The following is a 25,386-nucleotide window of genomic DNA, read 5'->3' as shown; positions in this document are numbered from 1 at the left end:
CAAGAGAGGCTCCTAGGGGGAGCTTCAGCATACTGCAAAATAACTGGGTAGCATACTGTATCTTAACTATTTTTAAAAGTCTTAAAGGCAATTTACAATGACATAAATTTTTGTATGGTTAAAATGAACATTAAAAGAAGTAAAAGCCATTTTTAGGAAACAGGTATGCCAGAAATCTTAACATGAGATTATTATTCCAATGATTCATTGAAAATCATTTGTGAGTTTTGTGGTAAATAAGGCAAGAAGGAAAGACAATGGCTCTATAATTTTCAAACTGGAAGTTTACCAGTTTGGCAGGACACACGTAAATTTATTTTATTGGATCTTGAATACTTTTATGAAATCTCGAGCTGGTCACTGTCTGAAGGGATTGCTTGGCATATGGGAGGCACATGATATTTCCTGAATATGAAGAGCAATTATTTAATAGTTCAGGTAGATAAGTATAAAGTTCTGACTGTGTGTGTGTGTGTTTAGTTTAATAAAGAAAGCTAAATAATTCTCCCCCTAGAATGTGGGCTTTTTTCTAATGTTACCTCTCTTTTGCCGAGTAGGTTTGATCACTCCCCATGTGATCCAACAATTACACTACATGGACCTTTCTTCAATTCTTTTGCTTGTGTAGTATGTTATAAAAATTTTGTTACTCAACAACAATATAGGGATCACCTTTTTGCTAAGGTAAGAGCATGTCCTAAGTTAAGAGCAGGTATTCTTTTTCTAGAGAACCATGGAGTTTGATGTAGGTATTTTCTTGCTGCTCTTAAGCTTGCAATCACAAATGATACACAGAAGGATCAAACTTGTGATTGTCTATGGAGAGTAAAATGATTTAGAACATTAAATTATTGTGGGCAGGTAAATTTGATAGCTGAAAGCCAGAAGTCCTAAAGGTGATCATAGAAATCCTTTATTTTATGGTGTTGCTCTATGAAGTTAACTTACCTTATTTTAAGATGGTCTGTGAGTTAGTTACATGATGAGAACTAGAACCTTATTCTTAAGTCCACTGCCTTTCACTGCCTGTTGAAATGTTAGAGCCATATTGTAAATAACAATTATTTTATTAAGAAATAAATCTACTATTTAAAAGGTTGTCTTATGTAACTGTCATTAAGTGTTATGTCTCAAGGGACCTGAGTTGATGCATGGTATATACAAATCCATGTAATACAAAAGTCTGTAACGAGTGTTTACCATATTTGATATTAGATATAGCTCTCAGTAAGCGGTCCTTATTGCTTACTCTTTGGAGTGTGTCAGAAGGACTCTAAAGGAAACTAGCACGCATTAGGCTGTAATTGCCTATCTTTGATTAGCCAGAAGAGGTCGCTAGAAGATTGTATACCTATGAGTTGTTCTGTAAAGATGGCATTCTTCAATAAACGAGTGAAATTATCTTCAATTTGCATTGTTTGCCTTGCTTCCCTCCCCTTTTCCTTTCAGTTCCAATTTCTCCCATCTAGTGCTTTTTAAACTTTAATGTGCACATGAATCACTTGGGAATCTTGTTAAAAATGCAGATTCTGTCTCAGAAGATCTGAGGTGTAGGGCCTTAGAATCAAGGTTTCTAAACAACTTACTACGTGATGCCAGTGCTGCTGGTCCATGGGTCACCCTTTGAGTAGCAAGTGTCTAGTGTTTTTTGACATTAAAGTTACCTAATGGGTATATTACTAGATAGCTCCCTGCTTTTCTCCCTTTTCGGTGGTGGTGGATATATTGTAACTTCCAGTGTGCTTCAGTGTCACTTTGTGGGTCAGTAGGTACTACCACTGTTTTTCATTGTGTTCCTAGGGCCATTCTGTCATCAAAGGTTATTTTACCCCCTTCCTAGTCTAGCCTCCTCAGCCCTAGGAAACCAGTAAACTACTTTCTGCCTCTGTGGTTTTACCTTTTCTGGACATTCATAAGAATGGAATCATAGAATATGTGACCTTTTGTGACAAGATTCTTTCACTTACCATAATATTTTCAATGCTTAGCCATGTCGTAGTATGTATCAGTACTTCTTTCCTTTTCATTGCCAAATAATGTTCCATTGTATGGATATATGCCATATTTTATCAGGTTGATGAATACTTAGGTTCACTTTGGCTGTTGTGAATAATGCTATGGACAAGTGTTCAAGTCTTTGTGTGGATACATGTTTTCACTTTTCAGATGAGTTAAATTTTTGGTTCAAATGGTAATTATGTTTAATTATTTGAAGAACTGTCAAATTGTTATCCAACACACTATACCATTATACTTAACCATTGGCAATGTATGCGGGTACCAAGCAAGTTCTCCTTGCCAACACTTATTATTATCTGTCTTTTAAAATAGCCATCTTAGTGAGTATAAGTAGTATTTTATTTTTCTACTTGTTTGATATACAAATTTTTGCGGTGTATTTTATTTTAATGTAACCAGACATATAATGGTAAAAAGAAATCGAGTACTTTAACTTACCAGATATTCTATTTCCCATTCCTTCCCCCTATTTGTAGATGGTATTTGCAGATATGCTATACTTATGCAGTAGGTATATTCCAATAAAACTTTATGTAGAATTACATTTTTGATCTATTGAGCAAATAATTTAAATAAGCTTTATATTTAATTCATTTGTAATTCACAATTGTACTAAAAATTATTTTCCTAGTTTAAAGTTCTTCATTAGGGGATATTTGTATAAATTGGTTGTTAGTAAATACCTTTAGTGCTCTTATTTAGAACCTTCTAATTGACATGCAAAATATCTTTCTGGGTGTTAGTTTCTGTGGGGCACCCACCAATTTAAAATCTGACGGGGAATAGTGGAAAGAGTCTAGAATTTATAACCAAAGATATAAAACTGTGTTTGAATGGTAGTTTTGTCTCTTCCAAGGTTACACCTTGGTTGAGGGAACTGGTAATTTTGTTGACTTAACTAAATTTCAATTTTCTTATTTTTAATAATGAAAAGAGTACTCCGTGGGGTTTTTATAGGGATTAAATGGCAAAGCACATTTTGAACCCTAAATGGTGCTTGACATATCCTCAGTATAAATGTAAACTTGCTATCCATACTCTTCCTGTTGCATCTCGTAAGACTACACAAACTATTTTGATTTCCCTAATGTAAATTTAAGATAATAAATTTAAGAAGACACAACTCAGCTTTTAAAGCTATTGCTCTAAAGACCATTTACAGGTTAAATTATATTTATACACAAGGACACATACATATACAAATATACACTGGAAAAATGTTTCCAGTTTTGGAATAAAGGAGGCCCTTAACCAAGTTTGGAAACTTAGACACTAGAAAAGACATACCTGTTTGACAATATCAAAATTGTAAAGTGAGCATATGCAAAATTATCCAACAAGTGTTTGAAAAATATTTGCAAAATGGCAGATGAGACAGAGTTTCAATCTGAAGAATGATACAGTTGACCAGAAGGGGAGAAAACAAAAGTAATAAACATGAGGCTAAAGAATGTAAATAAACAGTCCACAGAATATGGAATACTCACAGAATTGTCTGAATAAATATTCAAACTCACTAGTAGACAGGAAATAAAAATTAAAGTAACAATGAATAACACAACCTCTGCCAGCCTACAAAACTGAAAAAAACAAATTCATAATAGCTTTTGCTACCAGGCTCATTGAGAGGTAGGAGATACTTGAATTGGTAGAGCTATTTTGAAAAGGAAGCATGCAATATCTTTTAATATTCAAATAATACACCTTTTAACCCAGCAGGGCCACTCCTGATGCAGAAAAGCAGCGATAAATAGGGATTTATATTCAAGGATGTTTACAATGTCGCTGTTTTTACAGTGGTAAGGTGGGGGCTGAAAATGAATACTTGACTAAATCTTAGTAGATCCACATCTTGGAGTAGTTTGCCACCATTAGGAAAAATGAATTAAAGCTATACCAGTTGATTTTTAGGGATTTCTATTAGGTATTGTGGAGTAAGAAGACTAAGAGGCTGTAAGTTGTCAATATTTGATAAAACAATGGCAATTCCGTTTTTATGTATGTATGTGTATATATACATATATTACATATATACACACACATATATGTGTATTATAAATTAAGCATGGAACGATTTATGGATAAATAAATATTTGTAAACATAGGTTATATTGCAGAGTAGAGTGAACAAAGCAAAACATTGGAAAAAGTATATGTGATGTGAAAACAGTTATGCATTTATATAATATTGCATATAGATGTGTATGTAAAAAATGAAAAATATATAGAAAGCAAATATACTTGTACACTTATTGTCACAGAAAGATGGTTATAATTTGTTTTCAAGAAAAAAAGTTAAAAATTTTATATATGGGACCTCATTTTTGATGGAAGTTCCACAGTTCACACTCAGAGGAGAAAAATTTTCATGTTAACTGTTAGATCCATACACGTGTTGGGAATATCATGCTAAGCGAAATAAGTCAGATGGAAGAAGTCGAAAACCACATGATATCAGTCATGTAGGATATAAAACTGAAAGCAATAAATGAAAAAAACAACAAAAATTCATAGACACAGTAGTTTAGTGATTATCAGAGGGAGAGGGGAAATGGGGAGGTAGAAAAGGGTAAAGGAGGTCAAATATATGGTGACGGAAGGAGACTTGACTGGGTGGTGAACACACAATGCAATATATAGATGATGTATTATAGAAATGTACACTTGAAACCTATATAATTTTATCAACAAATGTCATCCCAATAAATTTAATAGAAAAGAACTGATAGAGAACATTCCAAATAAGTAATAAATGTTTTGAAATTTTTGATTTTAAGAAGTTGAAGATAGATTGATTTTAGTTGTCACTAATACAGCTTTGCCTTATATTTCTAGGAAGCTGCAGATGATGGACATAAAAACAACCTTCTTCCTCAGGTTATTCAGTGTTTTGCATGTCCAACTTGCTACCTTCTTTTTAGGAGCAAGGATGAGTGTTTGAAGCATATGTCTGGAAGGAATCATTTCCATCAGCGTTTTAAACTGAGTGGTATGTTCGTACTCTGTTCTCTGAAAATTATTAAACTTCTTTAATTTTCGGTGATTTACCATACTTCAGAGATAATTCTTGAGGTTATTTATCCTCATATTAGTTTGAAAACCATGAAAGTGAAAGATTTTTCTTTTAATTTTTTTTTCAAAAAATATTCTCAGTAGTTATCTGTACCTAAGAGTAAGGTTTACTTACTTACTTGGAGCAATGAAGAGAAACTTGGGAAGAAAACATTTATTCAGAATAATTTTTTTGCATATCCATTATATCTGGGAAGTTCTGTGTTTTTCTGTATTTAAGACTCAAATTTTCATTTGAGCATGAGTTCAGCATCCTTTGCACTTGAGGCTAGAAAATGACTTCCTTTAGATTTTTATCACATAAATATTTTATTTTACTGACTCTGATGGATGTTGAGAAAGGCAAAGCGGGGAAGGTTGGGTCACTCTCTACTTAAATCTTTGCAAGTTATAGTTTATTCTGTCTTTCAGATGGCAAGGGAATAGCACATCCAATATCATTTCCATCTTTTGCAAAGAAAACTTTGATCTCTCTGTGCAAAGATGTTCCATTTCAAGTTAAGTGTGTAGCTTGCCACCAGACACTACGTTCCCACATGGAGCTCACTGCCCATTTCAGGTATGTACATATCTTCTCTTGGGCTGTAAGGGAAACCTGCCCAATAAGCTCTTCACCAGTAGGATTCAACAAATATTTTTCTAATCCGTGTTTCTCTTCTCTTCGAATGAAAATGTACATTCGCCTGGAAGTAACCAGATTAGCATAATGAGAGAAATTAGAGCTGTGGGAAAAGTGGATATATTGATTTTGGCTGTGAGTAAAACAAGCTAACAGTTGTAAGTTCTGTGTGTAATTTTCCTGTGTGTGTTCTGTGAGTGTAGGTATAGGGGAGGAGAGGGTTAAAATAGAATCCCCTGATTAAAATAGAATCTTGGCTTTAAGTCAGCCGGAATGGAAAGTATCATATACGTGTAGAAGATTAAATTTCAGTGAAAGGCCAAATTTATCAAATAATCAAAAAGATTTCAGTATGATTTTTTTTTTGGTCTTTACTTTGGAAATTATCAAGAAATATACGCAAGTAAGGAGATTAGTATAATGAACCCCTATATACCTTTCGCCCAATTTCAGTAGTTATCAACACATAGTAGTTAGTGGTGTTTCATTTATATTCTCACCCTGCAAGTTATTATTTTGAAGCAAATAATGTCGTTTTATCTGTAAATATTTCAATATGTATATATAAATGATAAGGATTCTTCTTTAAAAAAATTAATATTACTGTCACACCTTTAAAAACAAATACTTTTTTAATATCAAATAACTAATCAGTTATCAAGTTCCCCTGATTTTTTAAATTTGGTTTTTCGGAATCATGATTCAAACATAGTCTGCAATTTGCGTTTAGACACTTTGTCTCTTAGGTCTCTTTTTTCCTGTTATTTCCTTAAAATGCATTAAAAGTTTAGCTACAGTTGCATTTGTTTAAATAGAACAATTATTTTTACAAACCGTTAAGTAAAATATGTCTCGATAAAACTGAGGCTGCAGAGTCTAATTACTCTGAGTATGTATATACTCATTGTAATCACTGAGGTTAACAGTCCTGGTTCTGACTTACATTTCATGAGTTCAGATCCTGTTTCTGCTTTTATTTTTATTCTTAGATTTTTATTATGGAAATTTTTAACTATATGAATTTAATGTAGTATAATGAATCTCCTTTTACCCATCACCCAACTTGAATAATAATCAACACTGCCTTTTTGTTTTATTTATACATCTGTATGCTCCTTACTCCTCTTAGTTTTTAAAACTTATTTTTGAGATAGAATTTAAGTTTATTGAATGTACAAATCTTAACTTTCACAATTTTCACAAATGGGTGCTGCATCTGTTTAACCCACATTTTTATCATAATATACGAGGACTGACAATTAAGTTCGCAAACTCATCCTACAAAAAGTGCTACGTACCCCATTGCTGAATAGCACTATGGTCATTTTCAAAGTACTCCCCTTGGGAAGCTATGCACTGATGCCAGCGCCTAGTCCACCCTTTGAAGCAATTTTGGAACTCTTTATGGAATGGCCATCAGAGCTGTCATTGTATTACCCTTGATGTCCTGAATGTCATCAAAATGTCTTCCTTTCAATATTTCCTTTATCTTTGGGTAAAGAAAGAAGTCATTTGGGGCCAGATCAGGTGAGTAGGGAGGGTGTTCCAATACAGTTATTTGTTTACTGGCTAAAAACTCCCACACAGACAGTGCCGTGTGAGCTGGTGCATTGTCGTGATGCAAGAGCCAGGAATTGTTGGCAAAACGTTCAGGTCATCTAACTTTTTCACGGAGCCTTTTCCACACTTCGAAATAGTAAAGTTGGTTTTTTGTTTGTCAAGTTGGTACAAATTTGTAATAAATACTCCCTTTGATATCAAAAAAAGGTTACCAACATCGTTTTGACTTGATTTGGACTGACAGAACTTTTTAGGTCATGGAGAATTGGCTGTCTTCCATAGTGTACTTTGATGCTTCAAGATCGTATTGGTACACCCATGTTTCATCACCAGTGATAACAAGGCCCAAAACGTTATCTTGCCTCTCCAAAAGGTCATGGCAAACTTTGACTCTCCTTTGCTTTGTTCATCACTGAACTCCTTTGGGACCATTTTAGCACACACCTTTTTCATGCCAAGATTTTCAATTAAGATTTTCCTAACTATTTCTCTACCGATGTTTACTTGGTGTGCTATGCTTCTCAGTCAGCTGACAATTTAGATGCACAACTCGACGATTTTTGCAATGTTTTCGTCAGTTCTGCTTATACTGACCATCCTGACCTCTCTTCATCAGTGACACATTCTTTCCCCTCAGAAAAATGTTTAATCCATTTGTACACTGCTGTTTTCTTCATGGTATTATCCCCATAAACTTGGACTAACATGTCCCTGATTTCCCTTCTACTCTTGCCAAATTTAACAAGATATTTAATGTTTGTTCATTGCTCTAATTCAAGCTCAGACATTCTTGCAATGTCACACAAACATGCACAACAACAATAAAAAACGCCACTCAGGAAGACACCACCACACGTCCACATGAACACAGCTATGAGACACTGATATACCAAGGTTATGAAACCTTACTGAGCTGTTTGTACAGTGCTACCAATGTGCATGGTGGCAAGTTCTCTAACTTAATTGTCAGACCTCGTATTACCTTTCTGTGGAAAGTTCCATTATGTCCCTCCACAGTCATTTTCCACCCTTTCACCACCAGACATCTCTAATCTGGTATTTTTTCCACCTTATATTGGTTTTATCTCCTCTTGAACTTCATGTAAATGGCATCATATAATGTGTACTGTCTTGTGTTTGTCATAGTATCAGTCCATATTGTTTAGTACATTGTTCCTTTTTATTGATGAGTAGTAGTCTATTGTTTGAACATAGCACAATTTGTTTATTAATTCTCATGTTGATGGACAGTTAGATTTTTTACAGTTTTTAGCTATTGTGAATAAGCTTTTATGTACATTTTGTACAAGTCTTTTTATGGATATATATATATATATATATATATACGTGTGTGTGTGTGTGTGTGTGTGTGTATAATACATTTCTCTTGGATGAATACGTAGGAATGGAATGGCTGGGTCAAAGAGTAGTTGTGTATTTAGTTTTATAAGAGACTACAAAACATTTTTTCCAAAGTGTTTGTACTAGTATACATTTCTACTAGCAAGTTACTAGAGTTCCAGTCACTCTACATCCTTGCCGAGGCTTGGGGTTAGCAGTCCTTTTCATTTGTAGTTCTTCTTTCGAGTGCCTCACTATAGTTTTAATCTATATTGCTCTGATGAACAGTGATGTTGGGCACTTTTTCATGTGTTTAGGCACCATTCATTTATCTTTCTGAAATATGTGTTCAAGTCTTTTGCCTATTTTAAAAATTGGATTGTTTACCTTTAAATAGAGAGTTGGTGTTCTTTATATAGTCTACATACAAATCTTTAATCAGATGTATGTACTGTGAATATATTCTCTCCCAATCTAGTTGCATATTCATATTATTAATTATGGCTTTTAATGAGCAGAAGCTTTTAATCTCATTAAGTATAATTTATTGATTTTTTTCTTTTATAGTTATGCTTCTCTGTCTTGTCTGAGAAACCTTTGCTTATTCATGCTTCAGAAATACATTTTACTTCATTTTTTAAAGTAGTTTTAGCTTATTAAAGTATTTTTAACTTTTTATGTTTATTTTTTAACAAATTTTTTGTGATCTTTAAAACAACCAACATTTGATTTCATTGATGATTCTGTGTTGTTTGCCAATTTTTTACTTTAATTTCTACTCTAAACTTTGGGTTTAATTTGCGTATCTTTTTCTAGCTTCTTAAGGTAGAAGTTCAGATTGACTTGGGACCTTTTTTCCTATATAAACATTTAAGGTTACAAATTCTTCTATAAGCATTGCTTTAGCTGCATCCCTCAGATTTTGATAAGTTGTTTTCATTTTAATTAAGAAAAATATTTTCCCTTTTACCTTTTGATTTTTTTTCTTTCAGCCATAGATTTATTAGAAGTGCATTGTTTAACTTCTAGAGATTTAGGGATGTAATTTCCAAATATTTAGGGATTATTATTATTATTTCTTGTTTCCAACTTAATTACACTATAATTAAAGACCATATTTTATATAATTTCCCACTTTTAAGATATATTAAATATATGGAATAGTAGCAGGTTTGTTCTCATTAGAATTTAGTATTGAAAAGGAAAAGACAGTTGAAGCACAGTTCCATTTTTCTTTTCCCCTAGAGAAGTTAATTTACTTTCAGTTGATTTTTGGAATAGTGTGTCATTTTAACTGAAGCTAATTCTTTAGTGTAAAAGCAATCTGAGCATGGCATATTCCTGACATAAAGTAAACCAGTTCTTAAAGAATAGGTACCAGGTTATCGAGAATCTTACCATAGTGTTCCTCCACACAGTTTAATTGTCATAGAGAAATTAATGATTTGCTTGTCTGATAAGGTCCTCTATCAGTGCATTTGATACTGTTTTTATTTTTCTAAAGTTTGAATTTTTTTTTTAATATTTTCATTTCTAGTTTTACCCTTTTGTATATAGGCTAGGAAGAGACAAAACCTAGGTACAAGTTAGGTATTTTGAAAAGATAGAATATTATATCATCAATGATGATACAAGATCATTTATTGAAAAGTATCTTTTAGTGCTTATGTATATATTGTTTATTTTATAATTCTTTTAATAAAAGCAGAGATACTATATTTAGAAAATACTTACGAAAGAGTTTATTTTTCTTACCCACTTTAGAGTTCGTTGTCGAAATGCTGGTCCTGTAGCTATAGCTGAGAAAAGCATTGCCCAGGTTGCAGAGAAATTCATATTTAGAGGTTATTGCCCTGATTGCAACCAAGTCTTTGTGGACGAAACTGGTACCCGAAATCACAAGCAGAATTTAGGACACAAAGTCCGAGTCATTAACTCAATGGACGAATCAGTCTTACTTTATTGCCACAGCAGCGAAGGGAACAAACCTTCTGACTTGAATCTATTGCTAGATCAATCAAAATTTTCATCACTTAAAAGAACAATGTCTCTTCGAGAACCTAGCTCACAAGATTGCAGCACCATTCCAAAAAAGAAGATGAATTTAGAAGATAAAAGCCATGAGGGTATGGTTTGTGTCCAGAAAGAAAAGACAGTTATTAAAACCTGGTTTTGTGAATGCCAGCAACAATTCTCAAGTGAAGATTTAGTAGAAAAGCACGTTTTCTCAGCAAATACAATGTGTTATAAGTGTGTGGTCTGTGGAAAGGTATGTGAAGATTTAGGGGTCATCCGTTTACATATGAGCCGAATTCATGGAGGGGCACATTTAAATAACTTTCTTTTCTGGTGTCGGACATGCAAAACGGAGTTAACAAGGAAAGAGACTATCATGGCACACGTGACCGAATTTCATAATGGCCACAGATATTTTTATGAGACGGATGAGGTAGCAAGTGAAACTTTGCCGTCATCCTCTACTACAGTTGGGAGTGATTTGACTGCTAAGAATCCTTCTTCAACTATTACGATTATTGATTATTCCCCAGCAAACAGTCCTCCAAGGGGTAAATGGCAATGCCGAATCTGTGAAGATATGTTTGATTCCCAAGAATGTGTAAAACAGCACTGCATGTCTTTAGCAAGTCACCAATTTCATAGATATAGCTGTGCCCATTGCAAAAAGACCTTTCACAAGGTAGAAACACTATACCGGCATTGCCAAGATGAGCATGACAATGAGATAAAGATTAAGTACTTCTGTGGACTCTGCTATCTTACCTTTGATGTGGAAGAAGCATTTTTGAGTCATTACAAGGAGTACCACAGCATAGATTATATGTTTGTGTCAGAAAAAACTGTGACTTCAATTAAAACTGAGGAAGATTATCCATTAATAGAGACCAGTAGCCTGTTAACCTGTGGTTGCCGTGAGAGTTACATCTGTAAAATCAACAGAAAGGAAGATTATAGTAGATGTCTCCAGATCATGCTGGGTAAAGGAAAACTGTGGTTTCGCTGCAGTTTGTGTTCAGCAACAGCACAGAATGTTGCCGACATGAACACGCATATCCACCAAGTACACAGAGAAGAAAAGCCTGAGGAGGAGGAACAGCAATATGTCATCAAGTGTGGCACCTGCACCAAAGCCTTTCATGATCCTGAGAGTGCTCAGCAGCACTTCCACAGAAAGCACTGCCTCTTGCAGAAACCCAGTGGGGCTCATGTGGGATCTGAAAAAGCAAGCCGGCACAAGTGTCCTGCCAGTGCCTCACGTACAGAGAGAAAACTGAAACAGGCAGCAAGCTATCCAAAAAATTCAGACATGGAGAAAGGAGCCAGGAATGACGTAAGCTGTCAGAATATAGGTATGGCTTTACAACTCTAATGTCTGTGCAAATTCCACATATTAATATACAAACTTCTGTGTACTACAGCCATCATTTTTGTGAAAACTAATAATGGTTTAGTTTTGACACAAGAAACTGTATGGGATGATATGTTAGTTACTGTAGCCTATGCTTTTTAGGGATTTGTATTCTTACTACATTCAGCGAGCCATTCTCTAAACTTAAAGGGACAAAGAGTATATGTTAGCTTTAAATAATACGTATTTTGGATAACATTTTCTTTTATTATACAAAAGTGATGGGAATTTTGAGAGATGAAAGAAATTGACAGTGTTTCTGAAAGTAACATTTGAAAGTTATCCTGGACACATTATTATTTAGATTTTGGTTCATTCAAAAGATGGTATATCAAGTGAATTCTTTTTGTTTCTATTTTGGCCTTATTCTATAAGTGTGAGAAATCTTAAAAGTAACTTTAGAATTTGTATATTTTTGTTACGATTTTCTTGGAAGCAAAGCTTTTACTTACAGTTAAAATAGGAATTAGAAGTAGAATTACATACAAGTGGTAACAAGAAACCAGGAAGACAAATGAAGTATGAATTCCTGTTTGTACTTACTCCAGACTTTTCCTTCTTCCATCTGATAAGATTAAGTAAGTCTAGAAGAGTACAGTGTTTTGTTTTGTTTTTTAAGGAGGGCGCAGCTCACAGTGGCCCATGTGGGGATCGAACCAGCAACCTTGGTGCTACTACTAGTACCACGTTCTAACCAACTGAGTTAACCAGCCACCCTAGAGTAGTGTTTTTATTTTATTTAGAAGTATAATGTTTTTAGAGTATAATTTAAAGACTATATCCTTTTAAATAATGGGAGACTACGAGGATATGTGAAAATTTTGGCTAATGAAATATTTTTATGAAACATTGAAGTTTTACAGGCTTGTTCTGTAGGACATGTGGATTTCAACATTACCTTTAGTCATGGCATGTTTTATGTAAGAAATGATTAACATACTACAGACCCATTTAACTCTACTCCAAACAGTGAAACATTTTATGTTCTCTTGTGCTTTTCTTTAGCTTGTGTGATTACTTCTTGGGAATTTGTGTTGGTCTATGTTTGATAGAGGATGATTGTAGTGTCTAAATCTACAATTACTGAGAATTTTAAGAAGGGATACAAGATGATGGGTGCCTTGGAAATGGGAGGGGATGCAGTATATATTTGAGAGCCTCTGTTAGGTAGAGCAGAAGCTATTTATTTAAAAAATAATATTTTAAGGTTTTCATTGCTACCACTAGAAACTTTAAGGCCTTATCAAGGTAGAAAAGTATGATAGAAGGGAAAGGGAGGGAGAAAGAGACTTGGAGAATGGTGGAAGATGAAAGAACCTGAGAGAACCAAGAATGATGTGTTTGTGGTAAATGGTGCTGAAGTGACACCGGTACCTATTATGCACCACTTTCTGGTCACAGGGTTGTAGGTTATCTCATTTCTGCTCTATAAGGAATTTACCCACAGAGCCAGGGAGCTACTAATATATCAGTCTAGATTAGGAAAATAATGAAATTCTTGTGAGGAGAACGTTCATATCAAGTAACCTTGACATTTTATTTTGATTGGTGGTGCAAGATTTTGGTTATTCAGTGTTGACGCTGGTCTTCTAGTTCTAGTACATTAATTTTTTTTAATTCATTTTATAAATGATTTTTTTTAAAACACCTTAGGATCGATGAGCTATATTTTTAGGAAGGATATATAATCAAATTTCAGAAATACTCAGAATATGTTTAATCTGATTTAGATGTGCTGTGTCATATACAGGTTTGGACTTGACAAAAAGGTTTAGATAGAAATGAATAACATACAAGATTAAAATTTTGTGTATGCTCTAATATCTTTTAAACTTGAGAAATTAAAATGTTTGTAGCTAATTTTTACCAAATTCACATTACTGTTTCTCTTCTTAGATGAAGAAGTTGTTGAGCTTCCAGATTTGGATTACCTGCGAACCATGACTCATATAGTCTTTGTAGATTTTGATAACTGGTCAAACTTTTTTGGTCATCTACCGGGGCATCTTAACCAAGGAACATTTATTTGGGGCTTTCAAGGTATGGTTAATAAGGAAAACATTTGAGAAAAACCCCTTTTGTTTTCTCCTTTATTTTAAAGAATTCCTTAAACCTTCCTGAATAGAACATAGGAACATAATTGGAATATTGTCACTTTGCATTATAGTTACTAGAATATTTTTCTCTTTACATTTTTCTGTGGTAAATGTTAGTGCTATTTGATGACCCAAAGTTTGTGGATCTTTAGGTACAGATTAGAAAAGTCTTTATTCAGTACCTATTATACAGTGTGCCAAGTAACTATACTTGGTATTAATACATGCTTACTGATTATAATAGTTATCTCCCTTTTAAAAATATAAGGAAGCAGGCTGAGAAGTTTATTTTTTTAAAGGTATAAAACTAATAAATAGTGGAGTTAGCTTTTGAACGTGGGCCTCGTGGCAATTATGTTAAGTATGTTATTATTCACAAATCTGCAACTTCATCTAAATCTCTTTACAAACCCCTGACCAAATCTTAAAGATAGAGTTTGATTTACAGAAGTTTAGTATAATGAATACTTCATGTTTAATAGGAAACAGCATATAAAGAGGAGGTTTGGAATTTAAGATAGAAGCATATGGATCTGGATCAGTTAGCCAGTACAACATTTCAGTAAGTCTGATTTTACTGATTGCCCATCATGAGCATCCACTGAATAGCCTGGACATATCTGTACAAAACCACTAATGCTTACATTCATATAGCATGATACCATTTAGAGAATTTTCACTCATTACTTTTGGTTCTCCTTAACATCCCTGTGAGTTTTCAGGTGAATAGGCAGGTTCAGGGAAGTTGGTCTACTTTCTCAAGATTGTAAAGTAACAAGATGGTGATATCTGCACTAGAACTGGATTCTTCTGCATTCTAATCTGGTACTTTCCCTCTTGGAAAATTTTTTTTTTAGTACGTGTTTTTCCTTGATAGAATTTCCAATTGTATCTAGTATTCTGTTCTTTTTCTCCCATTTGACTGTCGTTTATGCCTTTTCTAAAAATTATAGGAGGAAACACCAACTGGAAGCCTCCACTCAATTGTAAGATCTATAATTACCTGAATAGGATTGGATGCTTCTTTCTTCATCCTCGCTGCAGTAAAAGAAAAGATGCTGCTGATTTTGCCATATGTATGCATGTGAGTCATTGTTTTATTCAAAATCTGATGTGAATCTAGGACCCATTTGGATTTTTTTTCTACTTTAATCGTAATGACACTGTAGATCATTCTTCAGTGCGATTTTTTTGTGTAAAATATTCTGCATTAGGTTCTTCTTTTGACTACTATGAGGGCAGCGGCCCATAGCATAACTGCTTTATCCCTAACTCCTAGCAGAATCTCAGCTACACATAGTAGGCCCTCCGCTATTTTTGGAATAAATGATCAAGAGATGACCCTGTACTTCAGATATACTAATACATGTTCATATTTTAACATCTCTGAAATTGTGAAGCAGGTTAACAATCACTGTTGGCTAGATGGGCGGGATTTGCATTTGCTTCTGTCTCTGCCAGTCATCTAGACAAACTATGAAACTGAGACCTTGTTTAAATTAAATTCTCTGCTTAAGGGTTTCTGTGTCAAACTTATAACATGAATTTACTCTACAAACTTGTTGACTAATGCTTATATTTTAAACCATAAGAGATTTCTTTTTCCACCTATCCAATGCCAAGATTGAGTGTGCAAATCACGTTGCTTACCTTTTCCCTATGATTGAGTCATAGTGTTTCAGCTTTATGAGGGGGCCTCCTACTAGACTTCTTTTGGCCTGTGTTTTTCCTCCCTCCCACCCTCTCACCCTCCCTCCCTTTCTAGTGGCACATAAGGTAGCTTATAATTGATAACATTTTATATTTGATTAAATGTGGTATATTTCATTTATGAAGGACATAGTTACTTTGGTGGAAGTTAGGGAAACAAGCTAAATATATCTTCCCAGGTGTGTGTTCATTCTGAAATATATGTAACTTGATTTGAAACTCAAATTCTAACTTTCATCAACATATGCCATTTGTTCCGACTTAGGCTGGCCGTCTAGATGAGCAGCTACCCAAGCAAATTCCTTTCACCATCCTCTCAGGAGATCAAGGTTTTCTGGAGCTAGAGAATCAGTTTAAGAAGACTCAGAGGCCAGCACATATACTAAACCCTCACCACTTAGAGGGAGATATGATGTGTGCCTTGCTAAATAGCATATCTGATACCACCAAAGGTATGCAGCTGCAGTCACAGTGCAAACCATCCAAACGAAGGAGACTTCACTGCTGAGAGAAATCAATAAACTGCTGTCCATTAGTGAACTGTTGCCTGCTCACTAAACCATCATGCTCTCATACTTCTATCTTGTTTATTTTTTCCTTATCTCACTTGCAGTCTTACTGTTTCAGAAGAGGATGAATTCATAATTTTCTGGAACCTTTTTAATCTAATAGATAAAATCATTATTCGTGCATATAACATATATTCATGGTATGAAATAATGTTTATACACTTTTGCAAAGCTCCGAATCCAGATCTTTACCTCGTTTCTGAAAGTCCAAATTTATCTTTAATTTTCAAAAAGCAAAGTTTCTTATAGGTCAAACCAGAAAGCGATAAATAATAATATGGCAATACCCCTCATACCCCCAAAAAAGACCATTTAAGAGGTTAACAGTGACAAAATGAAGCCCTAAAAGATCTTTAGTTCCTTGGAAGAGGTAGGTACTTCTTTTCCTATTCCTGGTACTTACACTCTTGTCTACCTTTCTGAGATTGTTCAAAGAAAGACAGTACTGATGCCCAATTTCAGTAACCAGTATTTTAAAAAGAATTAATTCTAGGGATTCAGATTTTTTCCCCATAATTTTTGAAATAAATGTATATAGAAGAAAATGAAACAATTTGTAAATACCTTAATGATGTACAGCCATGAATAAGATTTGGAGGTATTGATCAATGACCTCAATGAAAACCTGCCTACTTTTTTGGCATTTTTATTACATGCCTTTAAATTTCCAATTCTGCTTGCCTCCTAGTTAGTTTTTCCTTCAACTTAACTTGGAGCCACATTTTGATTAAAAACCCATTCTGTAGAATTTTCTTTTAATCACTCATTACAGTGAATCAATTCACGTTTGAAAAGTTAGGGATCATTAATCGAGCCTAACTATGCTCTTTAAAGGAAAATCAACTCTGTTTTGCATATTTCTGTTGTGCCTTAATATTGAATTTTATCTTTTTAATCTCTAATTTTTGTTTTCCTCCACTTGCTTTTTGTATCCTTGGCTTTTTTTAAACCTCTTTTTCTTCCATTCTTTTGCCATGCCTTTCCCGATCTTTAACATTTATTTAATATTCCTGTCAAATACTTAAATTTTTACCTTCACCAACCTTCTTTTCCTTCTCTTTTGCTCATGCTTTTGGGAGCATTTCTTTTGCAATTTAGAATGTGAAACCTGTATGAATTTACCTTTATTTCAACTTTATTTGGAATAAGAGCTGCCTGTGAGTAGGTCTGCATGGGTATTTAGGGTTGGAGGTAAGATATAGGTTATTATTATGTGCTGATTGTTCACTTTTAAATACCTCTTGTGCTCTAGGTGTTTGTTTTTTTACTCATTCATTCATAATCAGTACTCTTTTGAACTTACGGCTCTTTGCGGGCACATGTGTACCTTATTCTGAATTTTTGTGAAATGCAGAGATCGTGCAGTGCTTAAAGAAGGGCATGGCTTTGGTTCGAATGCTAACTTTGCTGCTTCCTAGCTGTTTGGTTTCAGGCAAGTTACTCAACTATTTTGAGTCTCACTTTTCATATCCTTAAGGTTGTAAGAATTAGTGATGTATATCAAGTGTCTAGCACAGCATATAAAGCACTGCATTGTGCTCAATAAATAGCAGCTATTTTTATTACTACTATAAAAATAAAATATGATGCCTAAGCACTAGATTTTTTTTTTTAAGTTTTTCTTGCCAACTTTTTTTATTGTGGAAAAATACACTTAAGATTTACCATCATAACCATTCTGAAGTGTACAGTTCAGTGGTATTAACTTCATTCACATTGTCGTATAGCTATCACCACCATCCATCCTCAGCATTCTTCTCATCTTGCAAAACAGAAACTCTACTCATTAAACAGTAACTCCCCATTCCCTTTTCCCTCCAGCCCCTGGCAGCCACCACTCTACTTTCTGGCTTCAGGTACAGTAGTACCTCGGTTTTTGAACGTCTCTGTTGACGAACACTTTGGTTTACGAACGCCATAAATTCGGAAGTAAATGCTTCAGTTTTCGAATATGCCTGGGAAGTCGAACATGTCATGCGGCTTCCGCTGAGTGCAAGATCCTGAAGCCTAACTGTCAGCTGTTTTCAAATGTTTCAGCACTCGAACCATCTTCAGGAACGGATTACGTTTGAAAACCGAGGTACCACTGTACTTCATATAAGTGAAATCGTACAAGATTTGTGTTTTTGTGGACTGGCTTATTTCACTTAGCATAATGTCCTCAAGTTTCATCCATGTTATAGCATATGTCAGAATTTCCTTTTTAATGCTGAATAATATTCCATTCTAGATATATACCCCATTTTGCTTGTCCACTTATCCATCAATGGGTACTTGGGTTGTACCCATGTTTTAGCTACTGTGAATAATGCTGCTTTGAACATGGATATACAAATACCTCTTTGAGACCCTGCTTTCAATCCTTTTGACTATATACTGAGAAGTGGAATTGTTGGATCATATGGTAATTCCATTTTTAATTTTTTGAGAAACCTCCACACTGATTTCCACAGGAACAGTACCATTTTACTTACACACCCACCAGTAGTGCACAAGGGTCCCCATTTCTGTGTATACTTGCCAGCATATGTTATTTTCTGGGTTTTGTTTGTTTGTTTGTTTGTGTTTGATAGTAGCCATCCTAATGGGTGTGAAGTGGTAGTTTTGATTTGCCTTTCCCTAATTAGTAGTGATGTTGAGCATCTTGTTATGTGCTGTGGCCACTACATTTTAAAAGTAATGAAAATTATTAAGTGGCTAAAGAAGTATAGAGTCTCTAAATCATGGTATTTTATTTAGATCTAGATTTGAAGATGCTTTTGTAATTCTAAAACTAAAAAGTTATGCTGAATCATAGTATATTCAGTATAGATTCAGTTATCTGATTTAAGACAAAAATTTTTTGTTCATGATAAGGAAGACTTAAACACATCAAATTGCCTTGTAGTACACTTTATATAGTAGTCCCCCCTTATTGCAGGAAATACATACTAACACTGCCAGTAGATGTCTGACACCACGGATAAGACTGGAGCTTATATATACTGTGATTTTTTCCTATACATACGTACCTTTTCACTTAGAGGAAGCACTTTACAGTTTCTCTTTGGCATATCTAAATAGTCAGCATTGCTACTCTTACACTTTGGGGCCATTATTAAGTAAAATAAGGGTTGAACACAGGCACTGTGGTATACCATGACAGTCAAGCTGATAACTAAGACAGCTACTAAGTGACTAACGAGCACGTAGCATATACAGTTGACCCTTGCACAACGTGTTGGGGTGCTGACCTCCCGCACAGTAGAAAATCTGCCTATAGTCAGTTGGCCCTCTGAATATACAGATTCCAAACCACGGATTTGACTCACAAGTTTGAACTGTACAGGGCAATTGAAAAATAAGTAAACCTGCACAATTTAAACCTGTGTTGCTCAAGGGTCAACTGTACAGCATGGTTACACTGGACAAAGGGATGATTCATGTGCTGGGCAGGTTGGAATTGGACAGCATGAGATTTCATCATGCTACTCAGAACAGTGCACAATTTAAAACTTAACCAATTGTTTATTTCTGGAATTTTCTACTTAATGTTTTTCGACCGTGGTTAACCATGTGTAACTGAAACCGTAGAAAGTGAACCACGGACAAAGGGGGACTACTGAAATGTAGTTAAAGTAATAAACCAAATATTAGGTCACTGATAATACCACGGTTCAAATCTTAAGTGACTTTTGCAATACCTAGTCAGTCATGTCATTTTTATAAAGCCTTAGGTCTCATTATGAATGCATATATGACATCAAGTGAGTTTGGGCCATGCAGAGGCATTGCTAATTTAATCCTGTGGTTTCTATACAGACAAATGCATATTAATTTTCAAAATACAGGAGAATTTTATCTATTATTTTTAAAATTTTAAGATGATTTCATGCAAATGAAACTTTGGAGTTTATTTGCTAGAGTCAAATAAACACTAGTTTTTTTAAGATTTCTAGTTTTTTTAAATACTAAAATTTTCTATTTCCTCAAAGTTACATTAAAAGAATTTTTCAAATATTTTTTTGAATATAGAGTTAAAATTTAATTGTCTATTTCATTAGTTTGTATTTTTTTCTCAGTTTAAGTAATGTAATTTGGTAATCACTTAAAGGAAAAAACTAAAGGGAATGTAGTGTACTACTAATGAATTATAATTAGTAAGTTTGGATATGCGAGAAGTCACTGAAAATACTGGCACAATAACTTTTTCAGAAATACATTTTCATTTATTGATTCTGCCTTACAGAATGTGACAGTGATGATAACCTGGGTGTAAAAAGTACTCCAATAGAAGAATTCAGATCTACAGAAGGTAACCTAATGGAATTAATCCTTTCCCTACTTGACTCTCTATTTTTTTTTCCCTCTCACCCATGGCATCCTCCCTATTCCCTCCTACCCCTGAGTTTTGAAAAAATTGTTTCCTCATTCAAAGGATTGTTTGCATATAAGATGATTTACAGATAATACTAGTTTAGGAGGCTAGATCAGGAATCAGCCAGTTATGGCCCTTGGACCAAATTTAGTCCATCACCTGGCTTTGTAAATAGTTTTATTAGAATATAGCCACACTCTTGTTTAAGTATTGACTGTGCTGTTGCTTTCACATTAACAGAAACAAGGTTGAGTAATTGTGACACACAGTACGGACTCTTCCACCTCCTCAAGCCTACGATAATTATTTTCTGAACCTTTGCAGAAAAAGTCTGCTAACCCCTGGGCTAGGAGAAGATTTTGGTTTCTTAATTTTTATTTATTTTGAGTAGTATTAAATTAAGAATATTAAAAGTTATGCAGTGAAGAAGTTGACATCATTACATTGGCACCTTTGACATAAAGGAGAACAGTAAGAGTCATAATATATATTCCAATATAGTATTTGTTGTCGGAGATTTGAGAATGGGAATGCGGAAAACAGAGAGTAGGGAGGGAAATGCGGCTAAACAAATATAAACAGAATGACCTAGTTGATTTGTTTTCTGTGCATTTGCTTGATCTTTCATATAATGCCATTAGTTTGACTAAGAGCATACTAGAGCTTTATGCTATTAGGAGTTTGGGAATTTGAGTCTAGCAGTGGAATTGATTTATCCATTCAATAAAGTAAAAACTCTAATCTTTCTCTCCGATAGCCAGCATTTATTGGTTAAACAAAGTTGGCAGTAACTCTACAGCCTGATTGGAAACAATTTTTTTGACCAACTTGTTTTTCCCAACATGGTCTTTCAGGATCTAGTTCAGTGCTTTGCAGCCACATAATAAGTTAAATAAATAAAAGAACTTTTGTGATTTTGAAACAAAAACTGCCAGCTAAGTTGTTTATCAAAGTCACTAAAAGGTAAACACCATTGAGCATCTAAGTAATTCAGACTTTGCAACCTTTATTTGCCACCCATGAGTAATCCCATGGAAAATGCCAGACAAAATTATAACTTTAAAATAACCACACTTGGGAAGCCTTCACAGTTTTGTGGGTTCCTAGCTAGCCCAGGAAATCTGAGATGTGTATAACTAAATATGTACCAGAATTTCTAGCATTTTATTATCTATGTAATAATGCATTTTATGGTTTGGATATTTGGAGAAGTTTTACACTTTTGTGATCCTTTAGTTTTGGAAAAAGGATTACTGTTAAAGGATTCAAGAACAGGTACTTTAAAGTCGTTGTCTTAGGAGGTATGGACATAATGTTTTAATTCCAAGAAAAATCAAAGAAGTGTTATGTGTGTGTGTTCTTTCATTTCCTGATGCTTTATATAAAATAAGAATGAGAAACACAGTGTTCCATATAAGTTAAGGAATCTGGTCTCCTCTGCACTTCCCTCTAATACTCTTTTGTTTTCTCCTCGTTTTTACCCAATAAGAACTAGCTCAAATATCGTTTCTTAGGTTGAATCATATTTTGCCTACAAAATTGCCATTTTTTGTAGGCAATTTTGTATGGTAAATGCCTCTCTGAGATTTTTCATCTTTAGAGAGAGCTAACCACTGCCTCCTCTAGGCTCTCTGTATACCATACCAAGTGGTTTTAAAAAAAAACTTGTCTGCATCTCTCATCTCCACTCGACTATGAGCTCCTCAAGGAGTAGGATCATGTTTTATTTATCTTTAACTTCAACAGTGTCTAACACAGTGTTGGGCATTAAATGACTGTTTATTGAATGAAATAAACTTATAACAAACTTAAAGCATGTTAGAGTTACCAAGACCCATCTTTCTGTAATTGGATATGGGAAATTAAGACAGAAGCCATTTGGCTGGGAGAATGTTGGGTGATTTTGTTGACCCTGCACCATGAAAGCAAAGTGATGTTCTATTCCAGACCTGATAGCAAAACTCAAAAAAGTTTAAATAACTTCTTAAGTCTCCTCCTTCCTTCCCTTCCCAGCATAACACTGTAAATGCCTGACCAATGGTGGTGAAAGTCAGGATATATTTATATGTGGCTTTTTCACCTTGGGGAAAGGTAGAGTCCCTTATCTGTCTGGCTTCCCCCCACCCCACCCCCTGCCATGATTTGTCTTATCTTTGTGTTTCTCTATAGACCATTATCAGACTCTGTGTACAGAGGCCAATCATAAAGATCCTATATAACCTATTTTGTATACCAGGCGGGAACTAGAGTCCATGTAGTGTAGTGGTGAAGAGTGTAGACTTTGGATTCAGCCTGCTCAGCTCTGCTGTTTATAAGTTATGTAATATTGGGCAAGTCATTTAACTTCACTGTGTGTCAATTTCCTCATTGTGAAAATGGGAATACTGGTATACCTCCTTTACTAGAATAACCTGGCACATGGTAAGCAGTGTATGTATTGGTTGCTGCTGCTGTTGTGATTATGATCATTATTATTATCATTATTCACTGTTACCTGCATCTGAGGTCTGCTCTAGAGGTATGCTGAGTTAACAGAGATATTCTGACTCAAATCACTGGAAAAGAGACAGCATTATGTGGATGGTTGCCAATGCAAGACCATCTTTCTGTAAATGTCAGCAATTTGCCTTAGAGTTCCTTCAATTAACAGCAGTCATTAATATAATTATTAATATTATAACAGTAAAACTCCATATTGTGGCCAGTTTAAAGAACAAAGAAAGGACAAGAGACTAGTGTGCTCATTTTTTAATTCAGTTAATGTTTATGAAAAATTTAATACTTTAAAAACTGCTCTTAATCTTAACTTGTGAAAGCTAGAATATTCTCTTCATTTTGCATAAAAACTTAGTCCTGTAAACATTAATTTGCCTTGATATTTACAGCCTCAAAATGATTGTGCCATGATTCATATATAGGTCTTTTAACTCCTGTTAAACTGGGTTCTTTCTTATTCTGCCATAATTATCTCTCTTTCAGAGAATGAAATGAAGGCAGAGACAAAGGAGAGTAAGACAAACATAGACTTAGCCATATAAAAGAAAAACAAAGACATACTTCCCACAAGTGTTCTTCATATAACTTTGAGTTAATGTCTAATGTTTTTTTCATTTCAACCTGAAAGCTTCCCTTTAACATTTCTTGTAGGGCAGATCTTCTAGTAACAAACTTCCTTACCTTTTGTTTATCTGGGAATGTTTTAATTTCTCCTCTATTCTTTAAGAATAGTGTTGCTGGATATTGACAGTTTTCTTTCCTTTCAGCACATTAAATATGTTATCTCACTGATTTCTGGCCTCCATGGTTTTTGATAAGAAATAACATTATGATTATTCTCTTATTGAGGATCTTTTATGTGTGAGAAGTTGCTTCTCTCTTCGTGTTTTTGTTGTTTTTGGCTTTTGACAATTTGACTATAATGTGTCTCAATGAATCTCTGAGTTTCTCCTGCTTGGAGTTTGTTGAGCTTCTTGAATGTGTAAATTTATATCTTTCAAATTTGGGACATTTTCAGCCATTATTTCTTCAAATATTCTTTCTGCCCTTTTCTTCTCCTTCTGGGACTCCCATAATGTGTATCTTAGTCCATTTGATGGTACCCCACAGGTCCCTAAGGCTTTACTTACTTTCCTTCATTTTTCTTTCTGTTCTTCAAACTGGATAAATTGTCCCATCTTCAAGTTTGCCGATTCTTTTTTCTTTCTGCTTAAATTTGTTAAACTCCTGTAATCAAGTTTTCATTTTAGTTGTACTTTTCAGCTCCAAAATTTCTATTTGGTGGTTTTCCTTAATTTTTCTTTTTTAATATTCTCATTTTGTTCATATTTTGTTTTCCTACTATCCTTCAGTTCTTTGTTCATGGTTTACTTTACCTCTTAGAACATATTTAAGACATTTGGTTTAAAGTCTTTTTCTAGTAAGCCCAGTGTCTATGCTTCCTCAGGAACAGTTTTCCCCCTTTGAATGGGCCATACTTTCCTGTTTCTTTGTATTCTTTGTGTTTTTATTGTTGTTGAAAACTATACATGCAATTCATATAATGTAGTACTTCTGGAAATCAGATTTTATGTAGTCCTGAGTTTGCTGTTTTTGATTGTTGAAGGCTGCAGTTGACTGTTTAATTACTTTTCTCAACTGGTTTTGCAAAGACAGTATTCCTTGTCATGTCTGGTCACTGAAGTCTCTGTCCCTTTAGCTTCTGTTCAGTTAGAGTTTTGACAAAGACTTCCTTGAATACCAGAAACTTAAAAAACCTTCCTCCCCCAATCTTTACAGATTGGCTCTGTACTGGGGCCCTCCAGCATTTAGCCAGGCTTGCACTGAGTGTACAACTCAGCTAGTGGTGAAAGGTTTGGGTCTGCTCAGGAATTTTTTGAGCATGCATCCTGTACTGGGCATCTGCTGGCTTCCTAAATTTCCCAGTACACATAAGTGCTTTTGAATGCCCTAATTTCTTGAAGAAATTCTCTTAATGGCTTTTCCTCCTAGATATTAGGCAGTCTCAACCATAATCTTTTGCCCTAGGCTGTGGGTTTTTTGTTCATCTTACAATGTTGGTGAGCAATGCCTGCTGCTTTTTGCCTTAAGTGGGTTCTGAACTAGGCAAAACAGAGATG

At 34.5% G+C, this 25,386-nt stretch overlaps 1 protein-coding gene across 4 annotated transcripts in view; it reads left to right on the top strand.

Moving 5' to 3' along the window:
- The window catches only part of ZNF451 (zinc finger protein 451), a 72,000-nt gene that overhangs the window by 37,605 nt on the left and 9,009 nt on the right, over positions 1-25,386 (top strand). Inside the window, exons 7-15 of one of the 4 annotated variants that reach the window (XR_016020300.1) lie at positions 558-684; positions 4,855-5,008; positions 5,503-5,650; positions 10,376-11,979; positions 13,935-14,078; positions 15,088-15,218; positions 16,110-16,296; positions 18,235-18,493; positions 20,642-20,707. Coding sequence is in view for 3 of the 4 variants with exons in the window: in XM_019734653.3 (XP_019590212.1) it covers positions 558-684; positions 4,855-5,008; positions 5,503-5,650; positions 10,376-11,979; positions 13,935-14,078; positions 15,088-15,218; positions 16,110-16,296; positions 17,768-17,845; positions 20,642-20,707 (2,639 nt within the window). In the remaining variant the exon portion in view is untranslated. Of the gene's footprint in view, positions 1-557; positions 685-4,854; positions 5,009-5,502; positions 5,651-10,375; positions 11,980-13,934; positions 14,079-15,087; positions 15,219-16,109; positions 16,297-17,767; positions 17,846-18,234; positions 18,494-20,641; positions 20,708-25,386 lie in introns of those variants that run through there. The other 3 variants (XM_019734653.3, XM_019734654.3, XM_088795637.1) reach the window with 3 other exon arrangements.

The sequence above is a fragment of the Rhinolophus sinicus genome, chromosome 2, assembly GCF_057876585.1.
Source record: "Rhinolophus sinicus isolate RSI-liver-muscle chromosome 2, RSI-T2T, whole genome shotgun sequence".
In the NCBI taxonomy this organism is placed as follows: Eukaryota; Metazoa; Chordata; class Mammalia; order Chiroptera; family Rhinolophidae; genus Rhinolophus; species Rhinolophus sinicus.
The sequence above is the reverse complement of the archived record's forward strand: the minus strand, read 5'-3'. Positions and strand labels throughout refer to the sequence as shown.